The sequence below is a fragment of the Nuphar pumila genome, chromosome 13, assembly GCF_984573655.1.
Source record: "Nuphar pumila chromosome 13, dmNupPumi1.hap1.1, whole genome shotgun sequence".
Taxonomy (NCBI): Eukaryota; Viridiplantae; Streptophyta; class Magnoliopsida; order Nymphaeales; family Nymphaeaceae; genus Nuphar; species Nuphar pumila.
In genome coordinates, this window is record NC_143261.1 from 85,940,926 (window position 1) to 85,962,498 (window position 21,573).

At 36.1% G+C, this 21,573-nt stretch overlaps 1 protein-coding gene across 1 annotated transcript in view; it reads left to right on the forward strand.

Moving 5' to 3' along the window:
* The window catches only part of LOC149818976 (proline--tRNA ligase, cytoplasmic-like), a 51,748-nt gene that overhangs the window by 16,512 nt on the left and 13,663 nt on the right, over positions 1-21,573 (forward strand). Inside the window, exons 8-10 of the mRNA XM_089984984.1 lie at positions 19,074-19,196; positions 19,322-19,474; positions 20,701-20,985. Coding sequence (XP_089841110.1) covers positions 19,074-19,196; positions 19,322-19,474; positions 20,701-20,985 — 561 coding nt within the window. The remainder of the gene's footprint in view (positions 1-19,073; positions 19,197-19,321; positions 19,475-20,700; positions 20,986-21,573) is intronic.

The following is a 21,573-nucleotide window of genomic DNA, read 5'->3' on the forward strand; positions in this document are numbered from 1 at the left end:
TTCCCTCATCGTCAATTTTCATTTTAATGTTCACAACTTCAGGAGTATCAACATGTTTGTCATCTGTGATTCCTGACCTATCAATAATATCAAGAGCAAATTTAGATTGAGTTAGTAAATAACCTCTAGGAGAATAAGCTACTTCAATACCAAGATTTTTTTTTAAAAACCTAAATCACTCATTTCAAAGTTGTTTTTGAGAAATTTTTTGATATTGTCAACTCCCCATTTATCACTTCCTGTGATGATCATGTTGTTCACATAGAGAAGAAGAATGATGATCCCTGCATTAGATTTCTTAATAAACAAAGTTGTGTCAGTAAGACAAAATTGAAAGTTAAAATTAAGCATAACCTTACTGAATTTATCATACCAAGCCTTTGGGGCTTGCTTAAGACCATATAATGCTTTATGTAACTGAAGAGTTTTTTTTTTAGGAACTTCAATGCCAGGAGGTGGTTCCATATAAACCTTTTCGGCTGGACTTCCATTGAGAAATGCATTATTGACATCCATTTGAAAGATATGTCATTTCTTTATGGAGGCAAAAGCTATTAGAGTTCTTACAGTGGTTATTCTAGCGACTGGTGCAAAGGTTTCTTCGTAGTCTATTTTATATTCTTGTGAATAGCCTTTGGCTAGTAGTCGAGCTTTAAAATGTTCAAGAGTGTCATCACTCTTAGTTTTAACTTTGTATACCCATCGACATCCTATGGGCTTTTTCCCGGGTGGAATATCTTGAATAGTCCACATGTTTGCCTTTTTCAAGGCATTTAACTCGGCTGTCATAGCTTCGACCCATTATGAATGTTCTTTTGTTGTATTTGAAATGAAACAAGGGTGCACAAATACAATGCCAACAAAGAGCTACACAAATGCACAACAACAATGCAGTCTCTAATGGATCGATCACAATTTCATAAGAGATAAAATACAAAAACAGTAATAAGGCATAAAAGCCTATTGAAAAACAAAGTGAGAAGTTGAATACCACAACAAATGCTTTATAAAAGCACACTTACAAAGTAGAGGTGAGGCTCTATTTATAGAGCCTCACCTTTAATTGTATGGGAGGCAGTCCAATAGACGTTGGACTGCCTTCAACGGTCATATTTATGACTGTCTCCCAACAGGCAAAAAGACTGACAGAGAAACAGACAAAAAAACAAAAAATAAAGAATAAAAAAGAAATAAATTTTTTTATTTTAGTTCCTAGTGGATTTTTCTAAATATAAAGGACAAAAATACCATTGTCTGGTATTTATATACATTTAATTTTAACACTCCCCCCTCAAACTTATAGTGAAATCACCTGAAAGTTTGTTAAGAAATAAAAATCTAGGCAAAGGAAGAGCTTTGGTGAAGAAGTCTGCGATCAGAAATTCTGACTGAACATATGGCAATGTAATAGTTCCCTTCAAATATTCTTTACAAACATAGTGACAATCCATCTCAATGTGTTTTGTTCGCTCATGAAAGGTATGATTGCTGGGAATGTATATGGCACTTTTGTTGTCGCAACATAATTTTGTAGGCTCTGAAATATCAACTCCCATATCTGAAAGTAATGCACGCATCCACACAACTTCAGTGGTTGTTGTAGCCATTATAATATACTCAGCTTCAGTGGAGGATAAGGACACCTTTTGTTGTTTCTTGCATCGCCAAGAAATGAGAGAATCACCTAAAAAATACAAGACCGGTAGTTGAGTGACGATTATTGGGATTTCCTCCCCAGTCAGAATCAGCATATGCAATAAGATTTAAAGATGAGGAAGAGGATAAAAATAGCCCTTTAGAAATAGTTTTCTGAATGTATCGAACTATTCTCAATACATCACTCACGTGAACTCATGTGGGCGCATATTGAAACTGGCTTGCATTGTGTACAACATGCGCAATATCAGGTCTAGAAATAGAAAGGTATATTAGTGATCCGATAAGTTGCCTATAAGGTGTTGGATCATCTAATAGTACACCATCTTCAACTCTCATTTTTGCATTTATCATCTCAGGCGTGTCCGCATACTTTGTGTCAGTGATTCCCGAACGTGCAACAATATCTACTGCAAACTTGATTTGAGATAAAATGTATCCCCTTGGTGAGTAAGTCACTTCAATGCCTAAGAAATATCTCAAAAAACCAAGATCAGTCATATCAAAAGATTTTTTAAGCATAACTTTAATTTCTTTAATTTCCTTTTAATCATTACCAGTGATGATCATGTCATCAACATACAAAAGAATAATAATAATAGAGGTACCTGTAGATCTTATAAACAAAGCAGTGTCAGTGTAACAGGATTTAAAACCAAATTTTAATATGGTATTACTAAATCGATCATACCATGTTTTAGGGGCTTGCTTAAGCCCATATAAAGCCTTATGAAGTCGAAGAACCATACCATTTTCAATAGTCAAACTGGGAGGAGGAACCATGTACACTTCTTCATTTAAATTTTCATTTAGAAATGCATTTTAACATCTAGTTGATAAATAGGCCATTTTCTAATGGATGCTACTGCAACTAAAGTCCTAACTGTGGTCATACGGGCTATTGGAGCAAATGTCTCCTCAAAATCTATTTCATATTCCAGGGAGTATCATTTTGCAACTAATCGTGCTTTATGTCTTTCTAGAGACTCATCACTTTTTGTTTTGATCTTAAAGACCCATCTACACCCTATAGTGTTATTTCCCTTGGGAAGAGGTTGAATTGTCCAAGTATGAGCTTTATGTAGTGCATCTAATTCTATCTTTATGGCTTTTACCCACTCGTCTATGTTTTTAGCTTCATTGTAGTTAGATGGTTCATGATATGAATGGATAGCTAGAAGGCAAGCCCTATAGTTTGGAGTAAATGATTCATATGACACGAATCTAGTTGGAGGTCTATGAATTCGTTCAGATCTCCTAACACTAGTTTCCTCAATATTTGTAGATTGATTATATCTTTCAAGGGCACATGGATGTTCCCCGGTATCTTGTCTAGAATACTGTAAAATATTTTGAGATGGTTCTCTTTCTTCACTAGAGTCATTAATAGACTCGAAATTTTCAATGTTATTAACAATTTCATTATTTGATTTAGGTAATAAATCAAATAAAAGCATACTCGGTTTCTTCCTTGGGTTTTTCAAAATCAAATCGTTTTCTTTTTCAAGAAAAGTAACATTTCTAGAAACATAAAGTTTGTCATTTGTTTGATCATAGCACCGATAGCCTTTTTTATTCTCGGCATATCCAAGAAAGACACATTTTATGGTTTTGGAAGAGAGTTTGTTATATTTTTCAAGAAGCAAAAAACATTTACATCCAAATACTCTTAGTCTTTTCAAGTAAGGAGAAATTTCAAAAAGTTTTTCAATTGGAGATTTGCTTTCCAAGACTTGAGAAGGCATTCTATTTATTAGATATACTGCGGTAAGTTCAGCTTCGGCCCAAAATTATTTTGGAATATTTTTTGAAAGAAGAAGGGTTCTAGCAGTCTCAATAATGTGACAATGTTTTCTTTCGAAAATTCCATTTTGTTGAGGAGTTCTTGGACAAGATCGTTGGTGTAAAATTTCATGATTTTTTAGATATGATTGAAATTCATTTGAAAGAAACTCTCCCCCTGAGTTGGAGCGAAGAACTTTAATATTTGTTTTAAATTGGTTTATAACAAGGTTATGAAAAGTTTTAAAACACGAAAAAACTTCTGATTTAAGCTTGAGGGAAAAAATCCAAGTATGTCTACTAAAATCATCTATGAATGTAACATAATATGAATATCCTCCCTTTGACATGACAGGAGCGAGACCCCATACATCCGAGTGCACCAATTCAAATATTTCACTAGATGAGGAAGTTCTTGATCCAAAAGGTATCATTTGCATTTTCCAAGTATACAATCTCTGCATACAAAATCTTTATCTTTACAAAAAAAATACAACTTTTTCAAAAAGACCTTAGATTTGATACCATGAAATGAAACAAGGGTGCACGAATACAATGCCAACAAAGAGCTACACAAATGCACAACAACAATGTGGTCTCTAATGGACCGATCACAATCTCATAAGAGATAAAATACAAAAACAGTAATAAGGCATAAAAGCCTATCGAAAAACAAAGTGAGAAGTTGAATACCACAACAAATGCTTTATTAAAGCACACATACAAAGTAGAGGTAAGGCTCTATTTATAGAGCCTCACCTTTAATGAATGGGAGGCAGTCCAATAGACGGTCATATTTATGACTATTGGGAGGCAGTCCAATGTCTAGTTGGACTGTCTCCCAACAGTCAAAAAGACTTTTTGACTGACACAAAAACAGACAAAAAACAGAAAATAAAGAAAAAAAAAGAAACAGAAAAATTTATATTTCAGTCCCTAGTGGATTGTTCTAAATATAAAGGATAAAAATACCCTTGTTTGGTATTTGTATACATTTAATTTTAACAGTATTATAGTTTGAAGGTTATACACTGTCGGTCCCAAGCCCGGATAAAGGAGGGTTGCGGTAGGCCAGTGACAGCCAGTATAAAAATTTAGTCACACCCTATGAATATGAACCAATATGAGAATTTCGTTGGGGCGTTCCCTACTGAGCGATGCGCTGTACTCTATAGGCCCGGAGGCAGTGATAAATGGGCAAGGGTTGCTAGGTTGTCTCCCAGAAGCGACGCATCACACTGGTGCACGGGTGTGGTGTCAAATAGGCAAGGGTTCCCTCACTTTGTTAGACGGGTGGGGGTAAAGAAGATAGTTCAAGACCATAAAATTAGGTTAGCCACTTGGAACATAGGGTCTTTCACTGGTAAGTTGGTAGAGTTAGTAGATATTATGTGTATGAGAAAGATTGATATTTTATGTCTACAAGAGACCAAATGGGTAGGTTCGCAAAAGTGATAGAACCTTGGGGATATAAGATTTGGTATACAAGAATAAATAGGAATAGGAATGGAGTAGGGATTGTTATTAGTCGTGAGTTTATAGATAATGTAGTTGAGGTCCGTAGAAAAGGTGATAGGATTTTACTTATTAAATTAGTATTAGGTACGTATATTATTAATATTATTAGTGTTTATACACCTCAAGTAGGTTTAGATGATTCCATTAAGCGTCAATTTTGGGAAGATTTAGATGGACTAGTACAAGGGATATCTTATGGAGAAAAGCTTTTCATCGACGGTGACCTTAATGGACATGTAGGCATTAGTAGGGATGGATTTGAGAGTATCCATGGAGGCTATGATATAGGAGAAAGAAACGAAAGTGGAGAAAGGATTTTAGATTTTGGTTTGTCCTATGATATGATCTTAGCAAACACTTGGTTTAGGAAGAGAGAGTCTCACCTAGTAACATTTAAAAGTGGGGTTAATATGAGTCAAATAGATTTTTTCCTACTTAGAAAGAGAGATAGGGGTTGTTGCATCGATTGTAAGGTTATACCGGGAGAAAGTGTAGCTACACAACATAGAGTCTTAATTTTAGATCTTAAAATTAGAAAATGCCGCAAAAGGGATAGACATAGGATACATCCTAGAATTGAGTAGTGGGCACTGAAAGGAGCTAAACAAAGAATGTTTGTAGAGCAGGTAGTTAAGGAAGCTGATTGGTGTCTCGAGGAAGATTCAGAATCAATTTGGAATAAGATAGCGGGTGGTATGAGAAAGGTGGCTAAGGAGGTATTGGGTGAGTCTAAAGGTGGTGCACCGCTAGGTAAGGATACATCATGGTGGAACGAGGATGTCAAATTAGCTATTAAGGTTAAAAGAAAGTGTTATAGAAATTTAAGAGTCGTGTTAATGAGAATTTGGAGAAGTATATGATAGCAAAGAAGGAAGCTAAAAAAGTAGTTTGAAACGCGAGCGATAAGGTATATAAGGAGGTTTATGATAAGTTGGATACCAAAGAGGGCGAAAGGGATATTTATAGGCTTGCAAAGATGAGAGATAGGAAATCGAGAGATCTGGGTATGGTTAGATGTATCAAAGATGAAACACAAAGGGTTTTAGTCAAAGATGAGGAGATTAAGGAGAGATAGAAAGATTATTTTGATAAGCTATTTAATGGAAGTCATGCTCAGGATCTTGGAGTCTTCTCCCTTCCTTTTCATGAGATGAATTGTGACTTCATGCGCAAGATTCAAAATAAAGAAATTGCAGAGGCTTTAAAGAAAATGAAATCAAGAAGGGCAATTGGCCCAGATGGTATACCTATCGAGGCTTGGAAATGCTTGGGTGAGAAAAGTTTAGAATGGTTGACAAATCTTTTTAACAAGATTTGGCGGACAAATAAGATGCCTAATAAGTGAAGGAAGAGTACTTTGGTGCCTCTCTATAAGAATAAGGGTGATATACAAGATTGCACAAACTATCGTGGTATAAAACTCATGAGTCATACTATGAAACTTTGGGAGAGGGTGATTGAGTATAGGTTGAAGAAGGTTGTCATGATATCGGAGAATCAATTTGGTTTTATGCCTGGAAGATCAACTATGGAAGTTATACATCTTCTTAGACAACTTATTGAGAGATATAGAGAGAGGAACAAAGATTTGCATATGGTTTTTATTGATTTGGAGAAGGCATACGATAGAGTACCTAAGAACTTTCTCTGGTGGACAATAATGAAGAAAGGTGTTTCTCTCAAGTACATTAGTATAATTAAGGATATGTATGAAGGAGTAGTAACCAATGTCCGCACTTGTGGAGGGGTGACAACCAATTTTCCTATAACGGTTGGGTTACATCAAGGATCTGCTTTAAGCCCCTTCCTATTTGCTATAGTAATGGATGAGCTTACGAGATCAATTCAAGAAAATGTGCCGTGGTGTATGTTGTTTGCTGATGATATTGTTTTGATTGATGAGTCTAGAACTGGAGTTAATGCTAAGTTAGAATTATGGAGACAAACATTGGAAGCAAGAGGTTTTAAGTTGAGTAAGAGTAAGAAAGAATATATGGAATGTTGGTTTAGTAAGCAACGAAGTAGTGATGGGAGTGTAGTGAAGCTTGGTGAGCAAGAAATACCAGTGGATGATTGTTTCAAATATTTGGGATCTATCATTTAAAAGTATGGAGAAATTGATGGAGATGTAAATCATAGGATAAAGGTTGGGTGGATGAAATGAAAAAGTGCAACTGGAATGTTGTGCGATCGTAGAATGCCATTGTGGTTGAAGGGAAAGTTTTATAGGACGACAATTAGGCCCGCTTTACTATATGGTACGGAATGTTAGGCTGCCAAGAGACATCATATTCAAAAAATGAGTGTAGTTGAGATGCGTGTGCTTAGATGGATGTGTGGAAATACAATAAAAGATAAGATTCGGAACGAGGAGATACGTAAGAAGGTAGGCGTTGCACCCATTGAAAATAAGATGAGAGAGAATCGTTTACAGTGGTTTGGACATATTCGGCGTAGGCCTAATGATGCTCCAGTTAGAAGGATGGAGAAATGGAAAAATATATTAGTTAAAAGAGGTCGGGGTAGGCCTAAGAAGACTTGGATGGAGATGATAGGAAAGGATATGAATGCTTTGAACCTCACCGAGGACATGGCATTGGATAGAAATGATTGGAGGAGAAGGATTCATGTGGAAGACCCAGAATGATTTTCTTTTTTGGTTCATATCACCGACCCCAATTGTTTTGGGATGAAGGCGTTGTTGTTGTTGTTGTTGTTGTATAGTCTGAAGGTTCTATATAGGAGTGCAATAGGGCAATATATGCTTGATGTTTTGGTGAAAAAGATTCATAGGATACAAATTTTTTGGGCACTCTTGATACCCTAGATGATTTTCTGGTTTCTATTTGATTATGTGCTTTAGTATATTTTTCTAAAGCACAAGGTTGCTCTAGATTTCCTCGCCTGAAGTATTGAATGCAATCTGGATGAGATGTTTCAACATTGATTATACTATTTTGATCTTCTTGATCAATTTCTTCTTCATTAATTTTCGAAACTAAGTCCAACAAGGAGTATTCATCAACCTTTCTAGGGTTTTTAGTTTCAAAGAAACTTTTATTTTCTAAGAAAGATACATTTCGTGACACATATAACTTTCTAGTTTTGAGATCAAGGCATCTATAGCCTTTCTGATTGCTTGCATAATCAAGGAATGCACAAGGAATGGCCCGAGGGGAAAGCTTGTCATTTTTGTTGAAGAAAACAAAACATTTGCAACCAAATACTCTTAATCACGAATAATCTGGAGTTTGTTTAAAAAGTTTTTCAACAAGTGATACATTTTTTAACAAAGATGATGGCATTCTATTAATGAGATATACTGTTGTTAGTGTAGCTTCGGCCCAAAATTTTTTAGGAACTTAATGAGTAATGAGCAGAGTTCTTGTTGTTTCTATAATGTGTCTATGTTTTCATTCTGCTAAACAATTTTGCTGTGGAGTATATGGGCATGACTTTTGATGTAAAATTTCATGTAAATTTAAATAATTGCTAAATTCTTCTGATAAATACTCTTCCCATGAATCAGTGTGAAATATAGAGATATCATTCTTAAATTGGTTCTTAACTAGTTTATGAAATATTTGAAAATGTAAAAATACTTCGGATTTATGTTTGAAAAAATAAATCCAGGTATGTATTGTAAAATCATCTACAAAAATGACATAGTATGAAAACCCTCCTTCTGATATGACAGGTGCAGGACCCCATACATCCAAATGTACTAACTCAAGAGGTCGAGAAGAGATACAATTTCTTTCTTGAAAGGGTAATCTCTTCATTTTTCCAAGAATACATTTTTCATATTTAAATGTCTCAGAATTACAAAAGTTTTTCATATTTGGAAAAAACTGAATTTTGGATATCTTAGGATGTCCAAGTCTCTTGTGCCATCAATCCAAGTCCATTTTCTAAACATTACAACAAAACGTATTTTTGGGAATTTCCAAAAAATCTGCGTAGTATAGGCCTCCTTCTCTATGGCCTTCCCCATGAGAATCGAACCTTGACCGCCTGTCTAGCAGCCAAGGCCCCACCCCACTACACCAACCCCCCTTTGGGCAAGAGCAGGCCCATCTAATTTGGCAATATTTACTTCCAGCTGAAGGCTTCCTTCTAATGTTGAAAATTCATTTCAAGGCACCTTATCAGCTAGACCTCTCTCACAAAAACATACCACGCGATCTCATCTGGCTTCAATCCAACTTGTTGGGGACTCCCTTCAAGAATAGGGTTTTCTATTCTAGGAGCCAAATCAGAAGGAATCCCATTTTGTCCAACTACAGCACCCTCCTAGACAGGACTTTTGCAGATATGTCCCTTGTTAAACAACATTTGCACCCAATCAAACTTAAAAAAAGAGGGGTTTCCATTTTGCCAACTGGTGCAGCCTGTGTTGGAAAGAAGAATAGTCTACAACTCATCTATGATGGTAGTGGTACTGCTCATACTTCTAGGAACCATTTTTTATTGCACGGACAGATATTACCGTGCATTGCACTCTGGCGTTGTGTATTTGTGATATCCTAATAGGGCTGCCAAGGATATGCCACTGAAAGAAATGGAGGCTCATTTGGAAAGGTGGTTAAACAGCTTGGTGAAACACTTGGTTAGAAAGGAAATTAGTTTTTTTAAGGGACATTTTAGCAAGCCACACCTCATTCTCTTCTTTATTAGCTAGATATAGCTGTTTGTACTAGGATGAAATTGCCTAATGCAGATATTTCCTGGATAGGCCATCTCACATTGGTTTTGTTACCTAATAAATTTTATCTTCTTGTGACTCATGAAGGATCTATCAGTCATTCTCTAGTTAATATGATGGCTTAGACACCATCTCAAAAACCCCAACAGTTTTTGCTTTTTATCTGTAGCTGAGGTGTTTCTGCAACTAAACATGTCTAGGACCTTTCATCATCTACTAATGTCAAGGTGAGATGACTGCAAAAGAGGGAGCAATTTTGGTAGATGTTTGGTTGTTTCCATAGCTGCAGCATAAAGTACTTTGAATGATAAAAACACTCCGTAAGGCATCAATGGTTGATTAGCTATATAACTCATAATTCTATATTTGATTGTAAAACAGTGGGATATCTCTTAGAAAAACTGACGCTCTTTGGTGGTAACTGTATGGCAAGGCAAAACCCAGCTAATCTTCTGGCCAGAAGTGGATGCACATGCTTTAAAATCATAATGATCATTGATGTGAAGGGAATATCTTTACAGCTGTTTCCTAAAGGATCTTGCATTTATCCCAACCAAAGAGACCTACCAAGTTGCTGTTACTTACTGCTTCTTTCTTTCTGATGTCCATTATTGCACATAACATAAGATTTCTTTACATCCAGTCACTTCTAACCAGAGTTGCCCGTCAAGGAAGCGGGAGTGGGAAGCGATACGGGAAGCGGAAGCGAGGCACTTCTAAAATTTTAGGAAGCGGGAAGCGCAGGACGACTTAGGAGCGAACCGGGAAGCGTCTCGGAAGCGACCTTGAAAACATCTCGGAAGCGACCTAAGAAGCGAAGAAGGAAGCGACATAGGATTCAAATGAGAAGCGAATAAGAATCGAAAGGAAAGCGAAAATATAATTATATATTTTTATTTTATCAAAAAATAAGATTTATGTCATTATTGACAAAATAAAACATGTATCTAAGACAATAAATAATATAAATTGCAATTATCTAACAAATGCATCATTTGCAACTTTTGAAGCATTTAAAAAATAATACATCAAGAGAAGATCATAATTCACATTCTTGTTGCAACCATTTAACAAATGCATGCAAGCACTAAATAATGCATTAAGAAAACTAATAAATTTGATTAAAAAGCGTACATTTTTCAATGAAAGAATTAAATGACTTGATTATTGTAAATCTTGTGATCTCTGCAAAATAGAAAATGAGAAATCAATAAACTCAAATATTACATAGAGATATGGTTAAATTTTTAAGCTATAAAGTTCTAAACTGTAAATTATAAGCTATAAAGTTCTAAACTATAAACTTAAAATTAACATAATCCACTACTTCACTTCATCATACAAGGTTCAAAATAAAAGTACATATCAAACCAACAAAATATTACATCATAACAAAAAAAGTAACATAAAAGTTTCTAAGTTGGACTACAACTACATCAAAAGAATAATTAAAAATTCAAGAGTTCATTAATCTGTCATCTTTCTCTTCCCCTTCAAGTCAGCAATAGATCGAGAACTTTTTGCATCATCACGTGCTTTTTGTCCTCCACGACCATGCCTTCTACTCCTTCCTTCGTTTCCTATAATGAATATGTTAAAAAATAAAAATGTTCAAAAACCTTAATTTAAAATATAAAAAATACATATATAGAAAAAAGTAAAAATAAAAAACACAAGATCAACATACCTTGCCTAGGTCTCCTGCTAAAGAAACGATCAATCCGACCTTGAGGAACTGATGGTCGCTCTTGTATATCTGCAGTTCTACTAGCTCTGTTGGATTGATTTGTATCATCTTCAACTTCATTTGTACGTATGATTATTGGAGGTAATGGAGTTCGTGGTCATGCATCTTTGAGTTTGGATTTGAAAATAGTGCTTGATTGTTGTGCAATATCATTCAAATCTCTTCATTGCATGTCCTCTAATCTCAATGTATTTTCTTCTACAATAGGAAGTTCTGGATTGATATCTCATTTTTGACTAGGTCTTTTTTTTGTAGCGATTGTTGCACTTTTTATAACAAGAATATAAAATATGAATGCTAATAAACAATCAATGATAAAAAAAGAGAAAAAAAATACCAAAACAAAGTACAACACAGTTTAATTATACCTGTCAATCAATCGAAAATTGAAATGAATATACACTAAGGTATCTGCACGATCTTCATTGAGCCTATTTCTTTTAACATTGTGAATATAACTATAGGTGCTCCACACTCTTTCTGCAGAAGATCTGCTAATAGGTTGAGATAAAACTTTAATGGCTAATGCTCTCAACTCAGGTGTATCACCACCATAAAAACGCCACTAATTAAGCATCGACATTATAGGATTCAATGCATCTATTCTTGTTGCATTTCGGCTAAATCTTCTACTTCTTGATGCAAAAGCCACAAGTTGTGACCTATAAAGTGTAGATAACTCTTCATTTCCAACAGATATGACTTCAAGTGCGAGCATTGCACCGTCTAAGATATCACTATCCTTTTCTGCCAAAAAATTTGTTTAATAACTATAACAAGAAAATGCAAATGAAATAATTAAATAATTAAATCATTAAACTTTAAACTTTATTAAATAGATAGAATAAAATTTTTACCAACGAAGTAGTGATGGGAGTGTAGTGAAGCTTGGTGAGCAAAAAATACCGGTGGATGATTTTTTCAAATATTTGGGATCTATCTTTCAAAAATATGGAGAAATTGATGGAGATGTAAATCATAGGATAAAGGTTGGGTGGATGAAATGGAAAAGTGCAACTGGTGTGTTGTGCTATCGTAGAATGCCATTGCAGTTGAAGGAAAAGTTTTATAAGACTACTATTAGGCCCGCTTTACAATATGGTACGGAATGTTAGGCTGCCAAGAGACATCATATTCAAAAAATGAGTAGTTGAGATGCGTATGCTTAGATGGATGTGTGGAGATACGATAAAAGATAAGATTCGGAACGAGGAGATACGTAAGAAGGTAGGCGTTGCACCCATTGAAAATAAGATGAAAGAGAATCGTTTACGGTGGTTTGGACATATTCGGCGTCGGCCAAATGATGCTCCAGTTAGAAGGATGGAGAAATGGGAAAATATATTAGTTAAAAGTGGTCGGGGTAGGCTTAGGAAGACTTGGATGGAGATGATAGGAAAGGATATGAATGCTTTGAACCTCACCGAGGACATGGCATTGGATAGAAATGATTGGAGGAGAAGGATTCATGTGGAAGACCCAGAATGATTTTCTTTGTTGGTTTATATCGCCGACCCCAATTGTTTTGGGATGAAGGCGTAGTTGTTGTTGTAATAAAATTTTTACCAGGAGAAACTCGTTTGACCCCTCCTGCTGCTGGGATCTTGAGATACTCCGACTCGTAATATTTTGGAGTAAGCATGTGGGCTAGACTATGGAGAGACACATTCATTCTATCTTATCTATTTGAGACAATCTGATGAATCTTTTCATATAAATCCGGTTGTCCTTTTAAATTGCCTTTGATTTCCCCCAACATGTTGTTCATGCTTTCATACACTTCATCAATTATAGGGCCTTCTTGATCGCAAAATTTAATCATCTTATATATGGGTTTTATAATCAATAATGCTAAACGTACATAATCCCAATATTCTTCATCAAGAACAATTGTTTCTGTTGTAAGCACCCTTTTTTTCATAATTTCATTCGTGCATGATTGCTTCCACTCGTTCCATCTATCTGAAATTACTATGAGCCTCAAGCTCTCCCTCACATCAAGCGAGCGCTTCAAAGTAGTATAATGTGAAGCAAACCTTGTTTTTGCAATCTTTATTAGATCTAATTTTTCATTGCTTCTAAAGATTGCTAGTGCTTTTGAATGATTTGTGATATACTTTATAATTTCTTTGCTCTGCAAATATGTTTTTCCCAACCAATGAAACTCATGTGCCAAATCCTTAAAGAACAAATTATGTGTGCACAACACAAGGTGACCAAAAAATATACTTATACGTTTGTTTTAATTCTTCACATGCTAACTTGCAATTTGCTGCATTGTCTGTAATCACTTGCACTACATTAGAAGGCCCCACAAGTTTAAATCCCGTCTTCAAAAACTCGGCAATGTTTGCAGCTGACTGTTGCACATTAGAAAAATCGCTTGCATATAAGAACATCGAGCCAAAACAGTTTGATGCAAGTATATTTATCAAGTGTTTGTTCTTGATATTTGTCCAACCGTCGAAGACAATGGAAACTCCAAACTCCTCAAACTTTTCTCGAAATTCATTTAAATCTCTATGAACACACTCTTTTTTACTGTCAAGCAACGTTGTTCGCGCTTTTTCATATGATGGGGATTTATATCCGAGCACTTTACTAACTGCAGATATCATCTCTTCCCAATATGGTGATCGAAGCATATTGAAAGGTATGTCATTTGCACACAAAAATCTGATAATTTTGTGATCTACATCATCTTTTTCTACCTTTTTAAAGGTATCACGAATATCAACTGTTTTTCGGCTTCCACTAGATGATGTAGTCATACTAATAGGCGTCTTCGGTTTATAATTCTTGATCTCCTTAACTCAAATGTACTTGATGAAGCCTCCACTTGGCGAACTTGCCTCTTAATTTTTCTTGTCAATTCTGCATTTTTTGCAACTACAGGGCAAAAGGTAATCCCAACACTTTGTCCCTTTGAAGATCCTATGAGATGTGCAAAAACTCGAGTATATGACCCATGATAAATATTTTTGCAGTGCCTGCACATAAAACCTGGGTTCCACCTTGCTTTCCTTGCCCACTCTTCTTTTGTTTCAATACATGGCGCCATAGCACTGTGGTTTTATGGATGCTAGGTGGTTCATCATCTTGGTCATCTTCAGAATAGTAGTCATCCAAGTCATATTCTTTTTCATCTTCCTCATAAAAACAATTTTCATTTCTGTCATCAAACTCATATGAACAATCAGAAGACCTCTTGCCCTTTTTTGCATTGTCCTTCTTCTTAACACCACTAGATGATTCATGCTCTAAATTGTACAAAGAATCATCATCGTCATCATAATTATCGTGATCATAGCTTGTGATGGTCATTAATAAAGCAAAGAACGGGCAAATATACCTGCATCATAAAAGTATAGGAATCATTTTAGAACACTTTAAAAAAACTATTATTAACAGCAAAGGATGGAGAGTGAAGAACACAAATCATTAATGAAACTAGAATGCCAAAACAAAAGGAAAAAAAAAAGACCCAAAGTGAACCATGAATCGAATTCCCATAAATTACCGTGGGTTTACCAAACAACTTCAGTGTGAGCGCACATAAACTAATCATGCTGATTTCTTAAAATAATACAGACAATATGTATCACACAGCTTCGCAGTCACAATCTAAATTTCAAAACTGTGAAACAAATCAGATTTCCTTTTTCTAATAGCATTAATGCACGTAATGAATACAGAGGAAAGCATCAAGCCTTAAAATTCAAGTTTAATTAAACTAAATCTCAAACAAACATGATAGTTGAAACACCACAGATTTAATTTAAACCAGGAAATCACAAATAGGTAGAAGCCTGATAAATCCAATCTAAAAAGAACTGCAGACTATAGTTCTATTTATTCTAATCAGAAATTTTGGTTTAATGCCCATCAAATCAAATTTAACGAATCAATACATGAATCAACCAAGAGTCCAAGACTCAATGCATATAACAAAATTTGTGTATAAAACCCATAAGGTTATATATATGATTCTTGAAAACCTGTCCATAATAAACATCAGATTTATACACACAAGCATTGATCAATCGATTTAACTACAATCAGTGTGAAGTGTGAACCCATTTTAGAAGGATAAACAACAACAACAACAACAACAACTACGCCTTCATCCCAAAACAATTGGGGTCAGCGATATGAACCAAAAAAGAAATTCATTTTGGGTCTTCCACATGAATCCTTTTCCTCCAATCATTTCTATCCAACGCCATGTCCTCGGTGAGGTTCAAAGCATTCATATCCTTTCCTATCATCTCCATCCAAGTCTTCCTAGGCCTACCCCGACCTCTTTTAACTAATATATTTTCCCATTTCTCCAACCTTCTAACTGGAGCATCATTAGGCCTTCGCCGAATATGTCCAAACCACCGTAAACGATTCTCTCGCATCTTATTTTCAATGGGTGCAACACCTACCTTCTTACGTATCTCTTCGTTCCGAATCTTATCTTTTATTGTATTTCCACACATCCATCTAAGCATCCGCATCTCAGCTACACTCATTTTTTGAATATGATGTCTCTTGGCAGCCCAACATTCCGTACCATATAGTAAAGCGGGTCTAATAGTCGTCCTATAAAACTTTCCCTTCAACCGCAATGGCATTCTACGATCGCACAGCACTCCAGTAGCACTTTTCCATTTCATCCACCCAACCTTTATCCTATGATTTACATCTCCATCAATTTCTCCATACTTTTGAATGATGGATCCCAAATATTTGAAATAATCATTCACCGGTATATCTTGCTCACCAAGCTTCACTACACTCCCATCACTACTTCGTTGCTTACTAAACCGACATTCCATATATTCAGTCTTACTCTTACTCAACTTAAAACCTCTAGCTTCCAATGTCTGTCTCCATAATTCTAACTTAGCATTAACCCCAACTCTAGACTCATCAATCAAAACAATATCATCAGCAAACAACATACACCACGGTACATTTTCTTGAATTGATCTCGTAAGCTCATCCATCACTATTGCAAATAGGAAAGGGCTTAAAGCAGATCCTTGATGTAACCCAACCGTTATCGGGAAATTGGTTGTCACCCCTCCACAAGTGCGGACATTGGTTACTACTCCTTCATACATATCTTTAATTATACTAATGTACTTGAGAGAAACACCTTTCTTCATCATTGTCCACCAGAGAACGTCCCTAGGTACTCTATCGTATGCCTTCTCTAAATCAATAAAAACCATATGCAAATCTTTGTTCCTCTCTCTATATCTTTCAATAAGTTGTCTAAGAAGATGTATAGCTTCCATAGTTGATCTTCCAGGCATAAAACCAAATTGATTCTCCGATATCATGACAACCTTCCTCAACCTAGACTCAATCACCCTCTCCCAAAGTTTCATAGTATGACTCATGAGTTTTATACCACGATAGTTTGTGCAATCTTGTATATCACCCTTATTCTTATATAAAGGCACCAAAGTACTCTTCCTCCACTCATTAGGCATCTTATTTGTTCGCCAAATCAAGTTAAAAAGATTTGTCAACCATTCTAAACCTTTCTCTCCCAAGCATTTCCAAGCCTCGATAGGTATACCATCTGGGCCAACTGCCCTTCTTGATTTCATTTTCTTCAAAGCCTCTGCAATTTCTTTCTTTTGAATCTTGCGCATGAAGTCACGATTTATCTCATGAAAAGGAATGGAGAAGTCTCCAAGATCTTGAGCATGACTATCATTAAATAGCTTATCAAAATAATCTTTCCATCTCTCCTTAATCTCCTCATCTATGACTAAAACCCTTTGCGTTTCATCTTTGATACATCTAACCATACCCAAATCCTTCGATTTCCTATCTCTCATCTTTGCAAGCCTATAAATATCCTTCTCGCCTTCTTTGGTATCCAACTTGTCATAAACCTCCTTATATACCTTAGCCCTCGCGTTTCGAACAACTTTTTTAGCTTCCTTCTTTGCTATCATATACTTCTCCAAATTCTCATTATCACGACTCTTACTTAGATTTCTATAACACTCTCTTTTAACCTTAATAGCTAATTTGACATCCTCGTTCCACCATGATGTATCCTTACCTAGTGGTGCACCGCCTTTAGACTCACCCAATACCTCCTTAGCTACTTTTCTCATACCACCCGCTATCTTATTCCACATTGATTCTGAATCCTCCTCGAGACACCAATCAACTTCCTTAACTACCTGCTCTACAAACATTCCTTGTTTAGCTCCTTTCAGTGCCCACCACTTAATTCTAGGATCTATCCTATGTCTATCCCTTTTGCGGCATTGTCTAATTCTAAGATCTAAAATTAGAAGGATGCATATTAAAAATCTATAATGCCAATCAATTTATTTCAAACAGAAACAATCTTGATCATACGTGAACCTAGTACAATAACAAGCAGATCAACATTTAAACCAACACATCTAATTTAAACAGAATTAAAATCTCAGCAAAAGTCCTTAAAAGAAATTAGATCTGTTTATGTTCATCTAAAACCCAAATCAGAAAACTAATACCTGAATCAACAAAGACAGTCAGTGTTCCGCGTCCGCCCGTATCACCAAGGGGTGTACCCACAGCTATTCCTATACAAGACGGCAATAGCCTCTATTGGAGTCAAAAGCCACTCACCCTATGGTAACTGCGCTCACTGATTCCACTTTTTGACAGATTGCAAAAATCTGAATAGGAGACATTCAGACAGACTTAAGAAAAAAGGAGGACGCCTCTTTTTTAGAGAGGAGAGACTTAGTGGATGATCGAGACTTCAGTGGATGAGAGAGGTCCAGACTTCAGACAGACAAACTTAGTGGATGAGAGAGGAGAGCGAATCGAAAGAGAGAGGTCGCCGGACGTCAGTGGATGAGAGAGGAGAACATACCTGAACAGAGACATTGCCAATGTCGCTCGAGGAGGTCTTCGGTCTTCGGACGTCAACAAAGGAGGAGGTCGTCGGACGTCGGTGGCCGATGAGAGAGAGAGAGGAGTCGGGTGAAAAACAAAACCCTAAGCCTTTGTTATTTGTTTTCACGATTTTTTTTAAAATGTCCGTTTTGCCCTTATTCAGAAAAAATATTTTCTTTTTTTTTCTTGTTTTTCACGTGTTAATTTCGTTTTTAAAAAGGGTAAAAAAGATATTTCGTAAATGTGTATCCCTTTAAAGGGGGACGCGTTTCTTCTTTTTTACGTGCGCTTCCCCATGCGTTTAGGAAGCGTCGCGTTTCGCGCTTCCAAAGCGCGTCTCGGGGAAGCATGCTTCCCCTTATAGAAGTGCGTTTCCGGTAACTCTACTTCTAACATATCCTAGTTCTAGCCAGTCATGCTTGTGTGAAGCCTCCTGGGATGCATTAGCTGTTACTCCCTTTCATATTAGATGACTCTTTGGATGTTGATGACTTCTTTTTAGTGTTAAAATCACTACATATCTGTTTTGATAATGGAAAGTTCCTGATGGCTTGACTGCTAATAGCTTTAAAAACCAACATACCAATGCTTATGAATTTGTGGAACCAGTCTCATACTTGACATCTATTTATTTTTCTTATACATTTGGAGATGTTTTGGGAATTGGGTGACTTGTCTTTTTGTCCATGCCATATAAGGATACTGCTTAGACCTCTTATTTATGTTTGTTCTTACTTTCACTTACCATTCACATTCTTTCAGGTTCTTGAAATACTGGAATTGTATCGAAGAATTTATGAAGAGTACCTTGCAATTCCTGTGATCAAGGGAAAGAAGAGTGAGTTAGAGAAGTTTGCAGGTGGCCTATATACAACAAGTGTAGAGGTAATTAATTTATAATATCTCAGTTGTGCTAGGTATTGAAATTGTATGCCTAAACTTGATTTCGTAGCAATTAGAGTTTTTTTTATTTGATTTTGCACTACTGAGTTTGTTATTTTTGCCTTCAGGCCTTTGTCCCAAACACTGGTCGGGGCATACAGGGAGCTACTTCACACTGTCTTGGTCAAAATTTTGCAAAGATGTTTGAAATTAACTTTGAGAATGAGAAGGGAGAAAAAGGGATGGCGTGGCAGAATTCTTGGGCTTACAGTACCCGTACAGTAATATTCTTTTTCTATTGTTTTTACTAATGTTCCAAGGAATGTTGCTTCTGACAAGCTTTTGTACTTTATGAAAATTCTCTCTTTAGTATGACCATTGCTAGTCACCTAGTGTTAGACAAAGTTAGATTTTTGTGATAGTTTGAGACCAACCTATTATTATTATTGTTATTGTTATTATTATCATTATTATGCTGATGCTGATGCTGATGCTGATGATGGTGAGGCCAAGGGAAAACCTTTCTTCACTGACCGCAGGTCTCCGGTTGGTAAAACCCTTGAGGTTCCCCTTGCCAACCTAGGATTACACCCAGCTTCAACCTTGCGGCAATGGATGCCCCCTGTGGGTTTCAAACCATGGTTGTCCCATGTCAGGTGATAAACCATGGCTGCTCCTAGCCAAGAAGGTGAAGCCCTTGTGGGCAGCAGACACATTATTAACATTATTATTGAGTGGCTTTAATTACCTTAATTGCTCTTTTCCTATATTATTTGTTTTGAATGTATGGTTTCTCTTTCATTTGTCAAACCAATAAACGGTAGTATGCTTGCTGCCTTGCTCAGAGAAAAATAATCTTTTTTATCTATTTCGTGGAAGTGTTTGCACTCTTAGGATGTTTCTTCTGAGATTTTATGTCCTAAAGTATTCTATGTTATGCATATTTTGCTCCAATATATAGGCATATTAGCTTATTATATAGCTGAAAATATTTATTTGAGAGGTTTTTCCTATAATTATGGCATTTCTGCACTTCAGAATTAGGCTTTTAATTCTGTGCACTATTACGTTGTTTACAAGGAAATTAGAAGCACTGACTAGGATTCTAGATTTTGAACCATTTTATGCAAGCCTAGATCTTTGGCTAGCTACCAATTATTGACTGATGGGGAGGTTACCAGCACTGGCAACTTATCTTCCTTGTCCTTGTTGTCTGTATTTTGTGTTCATCAGCAACTTTTCATTTAGTAATAATTTTTTTCTGAAAAGCGTTGTCATTTTGCACTGGATGTTGTTTGTTTATGTAGTTCACTTACAATCTCTTGCTTAATCTCTTTTTTTCTACTGACAGCTCCGATACAGATTAGTACTAGTTAATGCTGTTGTGCTCTAATACACAAATAGAAGTTTTTGCCTTTGGCAGTCATTCTGTAAAAGTCCAATGTCTCAAAGGTTTTAATTTCATGTTTTTTTTTGCATCTGACAACAATTTACCATGTTTTACCAGATAGGAGTGATGGTTATGGTCCATGGAGATGACAAGGGCTTGGTGTTGCCACCTAAAGTCGCATCATTACAGGTTATCGTCATTCCTGTTCCTTACAAGGATGCAGATACACAGGGAATCTTGGATGCATGTTCAGAAACTGTGAGATCACTACGTGCAGCTGGTTTCCGTGTTGAGGAGGATTTTAGGGAGAACTATTCACCTGGCTGGAAGTACTCTCACTGGGAAATGAAAGGTGTCCCTTTGAGGATTGAAATTGGGCCCAAGGATTTGGCTAACAATCAGGTATTATTTTGGTTTTAAGTGCAGATGTTTTTGCTACTCCTTTGACAGGAGCTGCATGAGTTGCTTTTTTCTGCCGATTCGTATTCATATATGCTGTTTCATGGTTTGCATCAATGTTATTGTTTGCATCAGGCAGCTTGTTTCATCGTTGTTGGTAGCTTGTTATCTTGACTTAGCTTATAATACATGTTGACACATGATTTAAAATACACTTGGATGTCTTGATTTACGTACTGTGTGATGCCCCTTCTTATTTAGAGAAGGCTAACATGCATGAATGAGAAATTTATGGAATTATTTTTATATTCTTCCATCTTGCTTAGTGAAGGTGTCATCTTGTGTTCACTTTTATGCTTGGAGTTATACATGTTATGGACCTCCATGATCCAGGACATAACAGTATTCACTTTCTGCTGTACCTTTGTATCTATTAAACAAGTCAAGCTTGTGCCTTCTTGTTTAAAGACATGCAGAGCCCAAACTTGAACGGATTGAAGAAACCGCCCAGCTTAGGGTCAATAGTTCATATATATTTTTTGTTTGTGAGTTTTTTTCCCATAAAAGATGATGTTGGATGCATCATGCTTT